The sequence below is a fragment of the Micropterus salmoides genome, unplaced genomic scaffold (genome assembly GCF_014851395.1).
Source record: "Micropterus salmoides isolate LMB-PRFRI ecotype aquatic unplaced genomic scaffold, ASM1485139v1 Ms_hic_scaffold_18, whole genome shotgun sequence".
Taxonomy (NCBI): Eukaryota; Metazoa; Chordata; class Actinopteri; order Centrarchiformes; family Centrarchidae; genus Micropterus; species Micropterus salmoides.
Window position 1 is genome coordinate 26717774 of NW_024040928.1, and position 16737 is coordinate 26734510.

Below are 16737 nucleotides of genomic sequence, written 5' to 3' on the forward strand. Positions count from 1 at the left end.
TCTGGTCATTAGAGGGTAAAACCTGCAGAACTCTGCTGCTGTTACAGGGTACAAGGTAGTTTATTTATCATTATACACAAGGTTGTATAATGAAAAGAAATAGTCCCTTCATGCTACACATGCAGAACTTAATAGATAATTAAATGTGTATAAAAACATATAAACTTATAATATAGAAGGCCAACTGAAGGCCTCACTGATGTAAAACATCATATATCATATCCACTCATCTTGGTACGGACTGATCAAGGACGTTCATGGGGCCAGGTTAGTTATGATCCGAGCTTTGTGGGGGTCTCTGATATAACTAATCATCATCAAGTGTGATTATTTTACACACTGCTAGCCGCCAGCACACAGTAGCAAGCAGATTATCATGTGTATTGTTCTTCTAATTGGAGGATGTATCATAAAGCCAATAATACAAAACAACCAAGCAGCAGTCAGACAGAGTCTAATACAGTAGGTCTCATCCTGCATTACAGTTAGGTGGCTGCCTGGTGGAGAAGTGCAGCCATCCTGTGGTCATGTGGTGCGCAGCATATTTGGAAAACATGTTCATTTTAGCCTGTTTATCTCGTTAATGTAAATAATACTAAAGAAATACAAAATACATTATTTGTGATTCAAAATAATGAATTAGTGACCCCCACAGGTGCATGATTTTACTGCTTCCATGGGAGCTTAGACCTGAGCACGTAACTCGAACCCTGGATGGGACGGGTCCCTGTTAAGATGTGGGCACAACAGTCTCTGATTTCCGTTGCTTGTCCTACATGAGTCCCATTTTGTCCAGACAGACCTTCAGGAACAGCTTTAAGTCCAAGCTGGGTCTACATGGCTGTCCTGGCCCTCTTTTCTTTCCTCTGGGTGATCACTGCACCCGCAGTGGTGCCTGGTCCGGCTGATCTGCCTGGTGATCGTCTAAGATCCGCTGCTCTTAAATCCAAAAGCCGGCTTCCTTTTCCAATAACTGTATTTCTGTCATAGGTAACACATGTTTCAGCAATAAAGCCGGAACAAAACAGAAACACAGCAAACTGCAACATGTGCTGGTTGAGGTTTTCTCACCAAAACACTTCCGGTTCAGTTCAATCCAGAGAGACTTCATTGAAAAACAGAGGCTTAAAGAGTAATTAACATGAAAAGGAACAGGAGAGTTTAAGAAATGTGAGAGGGATGTGTGACCTACCTGGTGGAGGAACTGTGACGGCAGAGGCCAGTGAATGTTGAGCAGCTCGAGTCAGAGTGGATGTGAGGGGCTGGTTGAACACAGAGACAGGCTGTAACAAGGAGGCCTGGGTGATGAAATTAGATGAGGGTGTTGTCAGAGTGACCTAAAGAAGCAGATGAGGCTGGGTGAGAAGGAGAATGAGAAGGATAAGAGGTCTTTCTCCTCTTAGGCTGAGGAGGACCTGATTTCTTGGTCCTTTTGCAGCCCTGAGCAGGCCCAGAGGGGGGACCAGTTGGAGCAGAAATGTGTTGAACAGGAGGTGGTGAATACTGACAACTGCTTGATCCACCAGCTGGTGGAGCGAGAGAGGGAGGGAGGCCTGGAGCTGGAGTGATGCTGCAGTCTTTTATCTGGTCGGGGTCCTCCAGGAGAGAAAAGACAGTTTGAAAGTTTGACAGCAACAATATGATTGGCTCACAGAGGTTGTGGCAAATTCTGATTGGTTTAACTGAAAGAATGAACGCCTTTAATCAGTTGATTGAGATTTAACAGAAAAAAGGAAGCGAGGGTATGTAAAAGAGAAAACATGAAATACATCTTCCTGATAAAACTTCTGCTGAGCTTCAATTCTCCGGGAAAAAAATGCAAAGATAAAATGAGGAACCAGCAGATCTCAGAGCAGTAAAATATCATCTTATCTGTGTTCTTCAGCAGCTGCTACAGTATCACCATATTGCACCATGGACATCAGGAGTCAGATTCTGGTGGGAGAGGAGTTTGACTCTTCACCTGTCTGTTCATGTGTGCTGTCAAACATCACCATGGATCCTGTCTGTTTTCTAATAAACACTATCTGAAGAAAACAAGTTGCATCATTGCAAACATTTATCTTAACTAACAATCTTCACACCTTCAACTTCTCTTTTTCTACAACTACACCATGTGACTGGACAAAGCGTGAACTTGAGTCCTAATATTGTTGTTTGTTTCAGCGTTAGATGCATCCAGAAACATATTCCTCTTGTAATTAGTGACTTTGTTGTCTTTACTCGCTCATTTCAGTTTTACAGGATCTGCGTGAGACTACAGCGTCCTCTGACCTCTGACATCTTTACTGACGGCAGCATCTGATATTGCTATATAATAATTTGGAGTCTCTTCAGTCACTGACAGCGTCTCTACTAAAGCACTAGTTTAGAAACTCAGACAGTTCTGAGCACGAGAACAAGAGACAGAAGAAGGAGAGACTCAGAGAATCATGATGGTTGAGTTCAAATGGATTTCTTTATTTCTTACAGCGGTGCTTCAGTTTACAGGTAAGAATACATATATCACATATATAAATGGAAGGCACATTGTAAAAAATAACTTGATCAATATTATTAAAGATTCTTTATTAGCTACATTTGATTTAACTAAGAAAACCAAATCTGTTGTTTCTAATGTGGTGAGTTTAGTGAACTCTTGGAAACTAAGGATAAAGAAATAATCGTCACTAACTATGAACATAACAGACATTTTCTCATTTCACTTTATTTTTCATCATTTTCTCAACAGCAGCAGCTGAAAACTTCCCCTCTCCTTCACTGTCAGAGTTGGAGATGAAGTCACTTTGCCTTGTGAAAATGTGATAGACGGTCAGCAAAATGTGAATATACTACATGGCTCTTTGTTGGTTCAGGAAGCAGATCACAGTAGAGCTGGTTAACTTGGGCAGATTGGTGAAAACGCCAAATCTAAATCAGACAGACTGAGTGTTACAGAGAACTGTTCTCTGTTTATAAAGAAGGTCACAGTCGAGGATGTTGGTCGTTACACCTGCAGACAGTTCATATCAGGACAACAACAAGGTCCAGACTCTCAGGTTTATCTGTCTGTTATTAACAGTGAGTATTTCCATCATAATGTTTTCAGCTCAAACTGTCTTGTTAGAACAATATACTGAAACATTACAATAATTATGATCACAGTGATGAAGTTAACTTTACTCTTGTTGTCTTTCTCTCACAATATCTCCATCTTCACCAGTGACTGAACGTAAGGACGCTGATGAGGTGACATTGTGGTGCTCTGTGTTGAAAATGAACAGTTCTGTAGTCACACAGTGAAGTGGCTGTATGAGGGTAAAGATGTGGACAAAGATAACAAAGACATGAAGACATCACAGTCTGTCTGCTACGCCACTGTGTCTTTCCTGGATTCTCATTTTAGTTACAAATCAAAGTCTAACTTGAAGTGTGAAGTGACAGATGGTTCCTCTGGAAAAGTGCAGCTGTTCACCTTCAGCCCTCAGTCCTCAGGTGAGAAAACAGGTGAGAATATGCTGAGCTGTTCAAGATGACTAAAACCACCAAAACATTTGTTTATTTGATGACTTTTTAAGATGACATCATTCTTTCTCATTTAGTGACAGCAGATGGTAAACATGAGGGATTTTCTAACTCAACAGTTTCTTGGGTTGTGTTATTTCATTCATGCAGGTGACGCACAAACAACAACAACAACACCAGAAAACACAAAATCAGTTACAACCAATGACCCTTCAACAGAACGACAAGGTAGTAACTCATCTTTCTCTGGAGTCTCTCTGTTTCCTGTCAGCCTCTTTCTCTCCCCATGCTAAATTTCATTATTTAACTTTTTCTTTTTTATGGCAAAAATAAATGTAAAAAGCCTCTTAAATTAAGGTTACTTTCACACCGACCTTGTTTATTCCGGTTGAACCAAACCCTGGAGTGTTTAACCCCTTGGTGCGGTTTGTTTGGGTTGGTGTGAACGCTGGACTTGAACTTTGGTGTGTATCAAACAAACCGCTCTCTGCTCCACCTCAATGAGGTGGTCTAGGATGCTGTCAAGTGAATTCTGGAACGATTTATTTCTGGTGTGAACGCCATTTGAATTAAACACTGAAGCTATCATTGTAGGCCTGTTTCTTTAAAATTGTTTTTATTTATTTGTACTGTACTATTTAATGTTTTATTGTCATTTACAATATTTCATATTATCAGAACCTAGGTTTATTACCAAAATAGGTTTCACGGTTTGCCAATTTGCCCAGGTGTTTGGTTCATACAATTTACACTTTAGAAGAGGAAATAAAAAGAAAGACAAAGTACGCTACTGCAACAGTCAATAACTCGGGAGGCATGCCTGTCAAACGGAAGGCAGCTCAGGGAGGACAGAAGGGCAAAAGCTCGCTTGATCTTGATTTTCATCATGATAGAGAATAGAAAAACAGTCAAAATATGAACAACCTATCTAATATAATAATATGCTTAATAAAGTCGCTTTGGATAAAAGTGTCTGCCAAAACAGTAAATGTAAATGTAATGTAATGTAATTAGCATATAACTAAAATGATTCTCTGCGGGTCAACAAACACACGTGGGAGCCGCATGCTCTCTTGAAGGGACTGCAAAACTGACCTGTATCACACAGGAAAAGACTATTTTAGAATAAGTCTAGAATGCATGTTTATTGGCAATGTTTTATATTATTAGGCCCATTGTCATATATGTTTAGGGCTATATCTATCACAATAATTGAAAGCCATAGGACTTCTTTAGGGCAACAGGCGGTTTGAAAAAATATATCTGCAACAGCATTTGTTTTAATGATCATGTAGCCTACCCAAAAGTTACCACTCTATACAAGGTTGTTTATTAGTCATTATCCAGCACAAGGCTGCATAACAAAATTAAATTTGTAGTACTTTCATGCTACACACAAGTGTAGGCCTATATTCAAATATGGTAACATATAAAATAAAACAAGATATATACCGTTAGTGTCCACCAAAGCGCTTTTTTTAATTCCTTGCAATGGAAGCGCTGGTAAAAACGCCAGCAGCATGACAAGGCGCTGAGCTTCATGGAAAAGTAGAGTACAAAAATGTTCAACTTTGGGAAAGACGCTGCGCTCGTCACTGTCACTTTTTACCTAGCTGTCCAATCACAATAGAGGAGAGGCGAGACAAATACCACACCGTTACAACGGTTACTATCCTGGAACAGGGCTGATCTAACATCAGCTCTTGGACCAAACGTACTCGAGTCCGTCCTCTGTCTCTACCTGCTTCCGGCGTCTCTTCATACAGAGCAAGGGCCAGAGCTAGTCCTCTACTCTGTGTTGACATTTTTATATCCAGTAAAGTTGGGTAGAACTACTTGCAACCATGGATTTTATGTATCATTGCAACAATGCTGCGCCTCAAAAACACACCCTGGCGCCAGGCCCGCTTTAAGGCCTTTTCACACGGGAAGCGCACTCCATCTGCGAAGTCACCTGACCCCGCGAGGTCGCTCTGCGCTTCTCTTGTGAACAGACACCAAGACAAGCGCTCCGCAAGTAAACGGAAGGCAGTCAATAGATAGTAACCACGGCAACGGCTTCTGTGTGCCACTGTATACCTCCATAGCCTCGCTTAAAGTAACGTTAGTTGATATATAGCTATATTTTATTATTCATATAGCTGATAAATCTAGTCATGCAAACGCCCTCCAGTTAATGTCCCAACTGTTTAGTGAACACATATATTTCAGGGAAGTCACAGATGGCGAGGATCAGTGTCTCATCCATCTTCTTTTTGTGCTGCGCGTTGCGTAGGCTACAGAAAGTTCAAGTCAATTCAACTTTGGCAGGGGCGGGCTTGTTCGTGAGACGAGCACGGGGCTTCAGCCCCAGTAAGCCGCTGCATTAATGCGGGCTTGCTTAGCGCTCCCAGCTAGGAGTTTTCAGCTGGTAAAAAAACACTTTGGTGGACACAGGCCCTTAGGCTATTTATATACATAGGCCTACACGTAAAAACCCCGAACATTCCACAGAGCATTTTTTGAATTTGCATCTGGGGTAAACAGCAGCAACCAGATAATATGGTTTCATCTGCACAATAAACCGTCTGATATTTGGGATGGATTGAGTCCACCTTGACTGCGTTTGTGCACAAAGCATCATTGATGTAAAACAGTTCACTTCCTCATCTTGCCGGAGTCTTGCGCTCACAGCTCGGAATATGGACCACCTGCTGAGTGCTTGATGATGTTGATAGGGCAGGTCTCTGTAATGATATGAGCACAACAGTCTCCGTTGCTTGGTCAACATAAGTCCCATTTTGTCCAGACTAGATCTTTAGGAGCAGAATTATGTCTATATAGACAGTCTTGCCATGTTGGCAAATGAAAATGGATGCAGAGTTTATGCATGTTTACTTTCTGCAAGTGGATCCCCCCTGTGCCCCTGTAACACAGACCTTGGACCCTCTATGGCCCCCCTCAGAACAAAGAGTCTACAATAATCATAGACGGTCAAGACCCATCGGCAACAGTTTGTAACGCACTAGGGAACCCTATCGTGTCATAGTTCAACGCAGTGGGGGAAGCCCTGTAGCGTCAGTTTGACCGTAAACGTAGGCATATGATATGTAACCGAGGCAAATAGTGAGGGGTTCAAATCCCCAAATATTCAATTACTAGATGCCATGGGTTTTCCACAATTAATAAAATTCGAAGACATGAGTTTTGACCAGAAGATTTATTTAAACAATTAATAAAAAAATAAGATGTAGATGCCAATACTGCCAGAGATGCTAAGGGATAAGAGCACAGTTACAAACACCTCAGCATCAACAGGGGCCAGACCTGGGGGGGCACCCAGGTGCCTTGACACCACCACTCACACTGGTGTGCAGCCACCTAGACACAGCAAGACACACACAAACATCACACAATAAAACTAAGTAAAGCATGCACACACAGCTGTCATACCCACCACCACATGCATTGAAGGGGAAAGGGGTTCCCACAATCCACCACCCTGTCCATCTGGCAGAACACTAAAAGGGGGAAAAAATGGTTAACAAGCTGAGGAAAATCTTACAGCCAAAAAACAGGGACAACCGCTACACCCTTAGCAGACCTTGGCAGTTGGCAACCACATTCACAGGGGCCCATCCACCTGTAATAAATCTCATAAAATAAGAATAGACATAACAATTCAAACACAAATAGTTAATAATTTTTATTTCAGTAGTTTTGTTTAGTTTTGTTAGAGTTTTGTTTGCCTAAACCAAACCAAAGTGCAACGTTTCACGACTTTAATAACGTGCCGTTTCAAAATGGCGATGTTTCGAAATGCTAGTGTTTTATTTTGAAAGTCTAACCGGACTGTAGCATGACTACACTGTTTTAATAAATTTATGAGTATTAATACCCAATTATGAATTTTAATATTCAGAAAATATTAATCCATAAATCTCTCGTTTTGCGGGGCACCACCGCAGTTTTAATTAACCCAGAGTCTCCAGACCTCTGGGTAGCATTTTAATAATTATACAATTATTCACCAGTGATCAGTTAGCTAATAATCGCTCAATTATCTTAAATCAATCAGTCATTCTTATATTGAAGGGGTAAATTCTCTTGGCAGGGACTTGGAGAGAGGCAATACACACAATTCCTTGATGACAGTGAAGTTTGTTAACTAACTAAGGTGACACATCAAAGAAATAAACAATGGCTAAACAATGAGAAGGGGTTCTATTGTGTGGAGCATTTGACTCATACGGGCAGCTAATGAACGCAATTAGATGATAACTCGGTTAAATTTGTCCAGGAGTTTCAAGGATTAAATATACTGGACTGACAGACTATGGGACATCCCTGATCACAGAGTGCAGGGTTTTGGTCTTACTGCTTGTGTTTCTCCCCGCCGGGTTGCTGGTAAAACGGCCTCAGACTGGCAGAGTCCGTTTAGTTTAGCTTTCTGGATATAGGCTATTGGCTGTTACATATTCTTAGAGAATATAAGCAAGATACACGAATGGCATTAGATTATCGACAGGTAAATAAAGAGATATTTATACATTTCAGACGATAGCCTGTAATACTTCTTCTGTTCCACTTGGGGGAGCTTGGGTTACATGACGATATCTCTGATTAATCCTAAAACAATCTTCTCAGGAGCTGGGGAATTTAGTCATTTTAAACCTTAAATTCAAGCTGGAAAATTAATCGAGTATAGGATGACATTTCTTTATCATCATTTCTAAAGGAGGTGTCTGAAAGTGTTGGGAAAAAGCATTGGTTACACATAAAATGAAGGAATGTCATTAACCTTGCTGAAAATTAAAACATCCGGTACTTTGATGTCTTGAGGCACCCTAGAAGGAGAGGCATTGGACACTTCTTTTGCTGTCCTGCTAAGTGTCTATTGACACCATTACGGCATCCGTAAGCGATGCATGTCTGATTGAGTCTCTGCAGACTCTTACCAAACACCAGGCGATGTCTCTAGTTTTTGCATGTCAAAAGGCCAAGAAAACTTTCCTACCCCCTCCTTTTTCTCAGAGAGAGAGAGGGAAGGGATTTTTGAGTCTCCAAATTATTTGATATATGCACAAATCCACACTGTTGGTACACAACAGGACGTTACATATTTGTTGTTGCTAACTTTACAAGACGTTGCATATTTGTTGTTGCTAAGCGTTGCTAACTTGGCTGCGGAGCCTGATGCGAGGATTATAGTTTCCGTGTGTGCAAGTACGCGAGGGTCCGCTAGAGTCAACGTGACGAAAAAGTCTTCATCAGAGGGGGTATGCATAGAGTCTGCGCAGACGTCCGCGTGCCTCCTGTTTTTTGTCATATCTGCACCAGATCCACACGGCGACTACCGCTACCAGGGCAACAACCAATCTACTGCGCATGTGTGGAACATGTCCGCCATCAGGGCTGGACTGGTAATCTGGCATACCAGGCAAATGCGGTTTGGGGCTGGTGTAACGTAAATTATTTATTTATATTAACTGTTTTTAAAAAACGTGCCATAGATCATCCCATAAAGCATGGACAGTCGCCCATTGGGTAATTTTCTGTACTGACATTGGGCTGGCCCAATCACATCTCTTACTAGCCCCCACTCGTGATTCCAACTCTGAAACTTCGTAAGATGTTCAGTTTTGCCCTTGAACTTTGTTTCTATCTTGTCACAGAAAATACACTGATTAGGAAACAGGAAGGTATAGTACATTCAGATCAAACTGTCTGAGATTTGTGCAGGCGTAGGGAGTCCTTTATTGATGATGATGATGATGATTTACCACGTAGAAGCGTTTGAGGCTTGTAAATGATCCTAGTTACCTATGAATCTGAACAGTTTTGATGAAGCCAGTTGTGTCCATACGCAAGCTCTCCAATATCAATGGTATCTTGTCACAAATATCCTTCATATGGTAGTGTGAAGTGAAAGCTTACTTTGCTCCCCCTGCATTTTACACTATGGTGCACTGTGTAGCCATAAGGAAAAACTATGCAGATAATTAATTTGAAAATGCATGAGATAAAGGTCTGCATGGGCACTTAGACTCAGATCAGGATTGGTACTGAAAAAACATGACTGGGAAATCCTTGAACACACACAGTTTGATGCTTTCCAGGAGTCATTTTGTGATTTCTGTTGGCGTTTGTCTAAAGCTTCGGTAGCACTGTCATCTCACACCAAGAGCTTGTTGTTAAAGTCCAAGCAGGTAAATTTAATGCAATTAGATTTGTCTTGTCCCCCATGACCTTCAGCAGGATAAACATTTATCAAAAATGGAAGTAACTTTGCAGACAAATGCAGAGAACATTTGCACTGAAATTATATTAATATTCCAACACTAATAATCGCTGTCCACTTTATTATTGTTGTCAGTCAGCATTTTGCACAGTAACACAATTTAAATTGTAAATTTTGAGGTGAAGGAATTAAATCTCTAATCCAAGTTATCTATTAATCTTTTATAACAATTTTCATGAACCCAGTTTTATCCATACCAAGACCTCCAATGTCTACAGTATGAAGGGTATTTGTGGGTGAAGTTGCTGCTTCAGAGTCTCTTAATGCAAATACTGTGTGGATATGATTCCCTCTCCACCTTAATGTCACTGAAGGCAGTAAAATTACCACGGGGAAAGTTTTTACAAAAGTTGTCCCCTCTGAGGTTAATTAAAAGAAAATATTTAGCTGTGGTCTTTTTTTTTGCTATTTTGCACTGTTATTGTCCTGAAATAGAGTCAAGATGTGTTTGAATCCTAACAGTAACCATTTAACTGAATTCCTTGGGTCAGATTTGTGTGGAAAAAATTTACTTATTGGTCTCTGTATGTTGTTTGCTTCAAAAGTTACGCTGTTTTCTGTTTATTTCGGATTCAGGTTGACAATAAGTATAATAAAGGGTTAAAAATAAACCCCATAGTACATTATTTCAGCCTGTTAACTGGCAGAATCTTAAAATAGACACTTCAAGAATTAATAAAAAAAACATCCTATGCGCATGGACCTATGTTACCATCTAAACTAAATCTGTTCTGTCAATTTTTTTTTTCTTTCCAGCTTTATGGCTCATCATTGTGTTTGTGGGAGTTGCAGCACTCTTAATAACTATTGTTATTGTTGTTGGACTCATCATATGGAAGAAAACTAAAGGTGAGAGCAACCACAGATATTATAAACAAGAAGTTTTGATGAACCTGGATTTTTATTGTTGAAGCTAAAGTCGACTCTCTTTTGTCTCTTCAGGAAAAAAAACCCAGATGGATGAAAACACTGTGAGTTTTACGGCTGAGTAATCAAATGTTTCTACAGTTATGACAGAGCTGAATCAGCTGCTCTCTGACAGAGTCATCCAAATCTAAACAGCCTTCACAGAGCCAGTGTTTGACCACATGGAAGTAGACTCTGTTTGTTTGTTGTTTTCAGGGACGGAGCTTAAACCCTGCAGTGAGTCCAGAAAGCAGTCAGGACACGGTGAGATCTCACACTACACCCAGGACAAAGTTACACTCACTGTTTTTAGATTTGTTGTTCAAAATGTAGCTCTATGAGACACACAGTGACTCTTGAATCTAAGTTCTTTCTGCAAGAGAAGAAGTGGGGAGTCTGATGATGCAGCTGGACGACACCAGAACAGACCAGAACACAATCAAGTCCACATGTTAGTGAGCAGCACATTATGTTGTCTTCTCTGTGTAGGCTGATCCTGAAGATGGTGTTTCCTACGCCTCCATCAGCTACACCAGGAAGACCAACAGTAAAGGCCGGGTAAGCTGTCTGATTGGTTCTAGTGATGATGGCAGTGAATGAAAACACTTCTCTCATTTAATGTTGTGTAATTTCTGTGTTGTGCTGTTTGTCTCTTTTCCAGGTTCTGGGTAAAGATGGTGATGATGAAGATGATGCAGTGACCTACAGCAGCGTGAAAGCTTCCTCTTCTTCTGCTGGAGCCTCAGCTGATCAGCTGATTAAAGCAACAACTGACATATGAGAGGAAAAAGAAAGGACAGTCACAATGAGGAAGTGACTAATTACAGGAAACAGATACAACTTTTTTCTTTAAGGAGCAACTCGTAGATTTACAAGTAGAAGAAGCAGAGAGAAAAGAGAGACAGAGAGACATGATGGTTGAGTTCAGATGGATTAAAGTGTTTTTATTTCTGATGCTGGTGCTTCATTTAACAGGTAAGAATATATAGAAAATCTATCAGACTACTGTTGTGGCAGAAAATTGTGTCCTCTTATATTCAATCTTTTTATGATTTATTTTACTATTATTATTACTATTGTTATTACTAATATAATTATGTCTTATAGATATATATGTATTGTGTTTTTATCCTTAACCTTTCCTCTCCTATACTGCTTATGTTAGTCCGTCCACATTTACTAGGGTTTAAGTCAGAGCCGTCAGATTGTTTTGGTGTTTCCTCTCTTGTTGTTCCTCTCCTCTCCTGGAATGATCATTCAAGGCTGAGAGAGGATCTCTGTTCCCCAAAACATAGAAACCTAGACTGTGTAAATGATTATGCATCCCTTTGCTCGGGGCCAGACGCCTGAAGCCACCCTAGGCGGCAGGTCTCTGGACCAGCTGTATATGTGTTTTAGTACTTCTGTTTATTCTTTTATTAATAAATTCTTAAAAGACAACGGTTGGTTGTTACTGAATTATTTGCTCAATCCCTCACCAGCAAGATACAATTTACACGACAACTACCAGAAACATTAAAAAAGCTGAGTTATTAGTATTTATTACTTAACCTAAATTTAACCAAGACGTCAAGTGTTTTACTTTCTTAAAATTTTCAATGTTTCTCTCACATCTTCTCAGCAGCCAGTCAGCTTTTCCTTTCATTTTTCTGTTATTTACAGTGAGTATTACATCATAATGAACAGTTCTGAAACAATTTATCAACCAAATCTTTTAATATGGACGACTGGAAGCTGCATGTAATGTGATATTAAACTGACTGGCACCTGCCTGAACTATAAGGCTCTATTCAGTATTTAAGTTAAATTATCACCATTGTCTCTCAACAAACACTGAAAAGGCCTCAGAGAGTATTCTAGGATATAGCATAACTTATGCTGTAGTACTCCCTTCCTGCACTTATCTGTATGAACACTTCTGTACTTCTGGTTAGATGCAAACTACATTTCATTAGCGTGTACCCGTACTCTGCATAATGATAAAGCTGATTCTAATCTAATGAGTCCAGAGAGCAACATGTGTCATCAGAGTGTTGGTTGGTTGTTCCTGAGAGCCTGATTAGAAGGTAAACCTTCCAGAGCTGCTGTTGTTAACCACATTAACAAAAAATACTTCTCATTCAGTTCTCAGAAAACATTACAAAGCTACAAAGAGGAACCAACAATTCTTAAACCACTACATCACCACATCACATTTGTTTTCCGCCAGTTTCATGATTTTGGACCACGAGCCTCTGGTTCCCTCCACATTATTGGTTTTGCTGAAAACTCGAAGACATCAGTTGCTCTTCTTGCTGTTAAAATATTTATAAGAAAGAAAACGAGAAAAACTGATGGACTCAACAACAAAGAATGAAAAAAGATGCAAGTCACTATAAGGAAGTAACACTTTAATAACGGGAAGTAGATCCCGCATCTCTCTTCAAGACGCACAAGTTCAGAGACAGTTGAGGGCGTGAGAACAAGAGAGAGAGAAGCAAGATGGTTCAATTCAGATGGATTAACGTGTCTTTATTTGTGATACTCGTGCTTCAGTTTACAGGTAAGGATTCACAAAACACATACATGCATAAAATAAACATTACAAAACATTACTAATAGTGTTTAAGAAGCTAACCTTAAAGTTTGATAGCCAAGTTTACTGTTTGTTTTGAACCTGGTGAGTTGAGTGGATTCTTGTAAAAGGAAAATACTGTACACTGTTTGTTATTCTCACACATAACTATAAATATAAAAGCCATATTCCTCTCACAGCTCATTTTTTACATTTATCTATCATCTTCAACAGCAGCAACTGGGCAGAACCTCTCCTTCACTGTCAGAGTTGGAGATGAAGTCACTTTGCATTGTGGAAATGTGATACAAAATCAGGATAATTGTGACGGGACTTCCTGGTTGGTCAGTCGTGATATTGGGGCAGCAGCAACAGAGCTGATTACACATGGGAAAAATGGGATTTCCAAATCTAAATCTGACAGACTGAGTGTTACAGAGAACTGTTTTCTGGTTATAAAGAAGGTCACATTCGAGGATGTTGGTCGTTACACCTGCAGACAGTTCAAGAAATCAGGACAACAACAAGGTCCAGACTCTCTGGTTCTTCTGTCTGTTATTAACAGTGAGTATTTCCATCATAATGTTTTCAGCTCAAACTGTCTTGTTAGAACAATATACTGAAACATTACAATAATTATGATCACAGTGATGAAGTTAACTTTACTCTTGTTGTCTTTCTCTCACAATATCTCCATCTTCACCAGTTGAACAATATCAGAACAATGATACAGTCGGCTTCATCTGCTCTATGTTGACATATGGAAGGTGTGGACACACAGTCGAGTGGTTGTATGAGGGTAATAAGAACAACATGTTGACATCACAGGGTTCCTGTTCAGCCACTGTGGTTTTTACAACTCCTCCTCTTAGCCAGAAGTCAAACTATTGTGAGTTACTGAAGTGTAAAGTGACAGATAATAAGAGTGGCCAGATGCTGCTGTGTAGCGTTGACCTCCAGTCCTCATGTGAGAAAACAGGTAGGTTTGATTTTATTTGATGAATTTTAATGTTTAGGATTAGAACATTATTCTTTCTCATTTTGTTAACATGAGGTATTTTTTCATATCTTCTTGTGTTCTTTCATATCGTATTCACCAAAATCTAAAGGAAGCACATTAGAGGGGAAAAACAAAACACCATCTGGAAATGATGAAACAAAACAAGGTAGTGACTAAACATCTTACATCTCTCTCTCTCTTTCCTTGTGAAGTCTACATTATGAATGATTGTCACTCGGCTATGTTTGGTACTCCTCTACACATGTGAGATTAAATCTGGAACAATTTTTTTTTAGAAAACTAGAAGTATAGAAGTAGTTTTAAAAGGTCTGGATTTGTGTTGGCATGAAATCTTTATCAATAATAAAATTCACGTCAACCAAGGACACTTTCCAACAGAACTGAACTGTGCAGTCAAAATGTTTCTAATGTTTTCAGAATCGTTCTGGAGGTTCATCATTGTGTCTGTGGGTTTAGCAGCACTCATAATAATTGTTGTGGCAGTCAACATCTGGACAAGAACTAAAGGTGAGAACATTCACAGATGAAACTCAGAAACAGGAAGTTTTGATAAAGCTGGATTTTCACTGTGGAAACTAAAGTCGACTCTTTCTCTTTTCTTTTCAGGGACAAAAACACAGATGGATGAAAACACAGTGAGTTTATAATGTTTTTACAGTTGGTACTTTACACACCAAACCAGTGTTTGTGACATCTGTTCTTCATTCTGAAGTGTAGATATAGATAGAAGAAGACAAACAGAAACAGGACTCACTGAGTTGTACTGAAGTGGCCTTAGCAGCAAAGTTCAAAGGATTCATTGCATATAAAAATTAAACAAAAGAATATTACAATAAAAAATTAAATGGATGCAAACATTAGATAAACATGACAATTTAATCACAACACCAACACAAACTACAGCCTCCAAAGACGCCATTCTCACTTAACCTCTAGCGGCTTTAAACAACACAGATAGTTTGGTTTTGGTCAGTCAGCTGGAGGAACATGTGACAGTTTAGGGTAGCCTACTTTTGGTTTTATTTACTATATATTTATTTTCTTTGACTTTATGTCCTTTGTTACCACAAAAACACTTCCTCTCTCAGTGGCAGAAACATGTAACAGTCACTGACGATGCGTTCAGATCATTTCATATCTCCATGTGTTACATTAATTTACATTTATTCATTTAGCTGATGCTTTCATCCAAAGCGACTTACAATTGCTATACATGCCAGAGGTCAAACACCTCTGGAGCAACTAGGGGTTAAGTGTCTTGCTCAGTGACACAATGGTGGATGGCTCACAATGGGGGATTGAACCCAGGTCTCTCACACCAAAGGCATAGTCTTATCCATTGCGCCAGAGTGAGGGTTTGTTTGTGTTTCACAGGTGAATAATGATGAAGATGAAGATGATGGTGTGGTGAACTATGAAAACGATGGAGACCCTTCTGCCTCTGTCAGACTCCACTGATCAACAACTTCCATATCAACATCAGCTCATCAGAGAAAAGACTCCACTGCAGTTAAATAACAGCACATTTACACGAGTAGCTGAAGCCTTTAGAGAACAAAAATCTCATAAGATCATTTTGGGTTTTGTTTGTTGACTGTTTTTGTTTTTATTTATCAGTGTGAGAAATGTTTGTGTGTTTTTTCAGCTGTTTCTATTTCATTCTGACTTTGAACAACAATATTTAAGTCTTGATTTCATCTCATATCAGGAAGTCCACTGTGAATGGTCCATATTTGTACAGCACCTTTCTAGTCTTTTTGACCACTCAAAGCACTTTTATATGACATCTGCATTCACCATTCACACACTGAGCCTAATGGCTCAAACAGAAACTAAGATTCACACACATTCATACAGAGGTAATTCAGGGTTCAGTATCTTGCCCAAGGACACTTTGACATGCAGCCTAGAGGAGCCGGGGATTGAACCGCTGACCTTCCGATTAACAGGTAACCCGCTGTACCTCCTGAGCCCCAGCCGCCCCGCTTTGAGTTTTATAAAATGTCTTTTCCTGCATCAGTTGTGAAAATCTTTATTTTCTGCAGCCAGTTCAGAACACAGCAGCTGGATTTCAGCTTCATTTAACAGGAACGAGCATTTAACTCTTCAGACCTGATTTTAAGGTTCACTGTTTGTTTTTGAAGCTACAGCAGCTTGAGCTCAGTTTCATGTCTCTGTGTACAGAATAACTCATTTTAATTCACTTTCATTTAACATGTCTCAGGGAAGTAGTTTTCATCAGGATTCAATAAACGCCTCTTTGTCTTATGTCCCAATAAAAAGTCAACTGTCAGTTCCTGAGAGCCTCGTGTGTTTCTGATGTTTATCTGGTCATCATTAGGGGGTAAAACCTGCAGAGCTCTGCTGCTGTTGTTAACCACATCCTCACTGAAACACATCCTCTTCACATCTCTGAACAAAAATACCTGCAAAGATACAATGAAATCACCATCTAAATAAGAAGTTGCAGTT

General features: G+C 39.7%; 1 protein-coding gene and 1 long non-coding RNA gene across 2 annotated transcripts; both read left to right on the forward strand.

Moving 5' to 3' along the window:
• The first annotated feature begins 3702 nt into the window (after window positions 1-3702).
• LOC119909513 lies at window positions 3703-10634 on the forward strand. The gene is made up of 2 exons (XR_005445467.1): window positions 3703-3732; window positions 10541-10634. It is a non-coding gene; the product is annotated as an uncharacterized LOC119909513 (long non-coding RNA).
• A 2151-nt stretch (window positions 10635-12785) lies between these two features.
• On the forward strand, window positions 12786-14770 carry LOC119909512. The gene is made up of 4 exons (XM_038727766.1): window positions 12786-13232; window positions 13479-13808; window positions 13951-14223; window positions 14354-14770. Exons 1-4 carry the CDS (start codon window positions 13172-13174, stop codon window positions 14419-14421), a joined length of 732 nt encoding a protein of 243 aa, XP_038583694.1. The 5' UTR covers window positions 12786-13171; the 3' UTR covers window positions 14422-14770.
• The last annotated feature ends 1967 nt before the right edge of the window (window positions 14771-16737 follow it).

Excerpts from the sequence above, each read along its gene's own strand:
- LOC119909512 (XM_038727766.1), top strand. The coding sequence starts at position 13,172 with ATGGTTCAATTCAGATGGATTAACGTGTCTTTATTTGTGATACTCGTG. Across the intron at positions 13,809-13,950 it reads TCTTCTGTCTGTTATTAACA|TTGAACAATATCAGAACAAT; the intron begins GTGAGTATTTCC and ends CATCTTCACCAG. Across the intron at positions 14,224-14,353 it reads GTCCTCATGTGAGAAAACAG|GAAGCACATTAGAGGGGAAA; the intron begins GTAGGTTTGATT and ends CAAAATCTAAAG.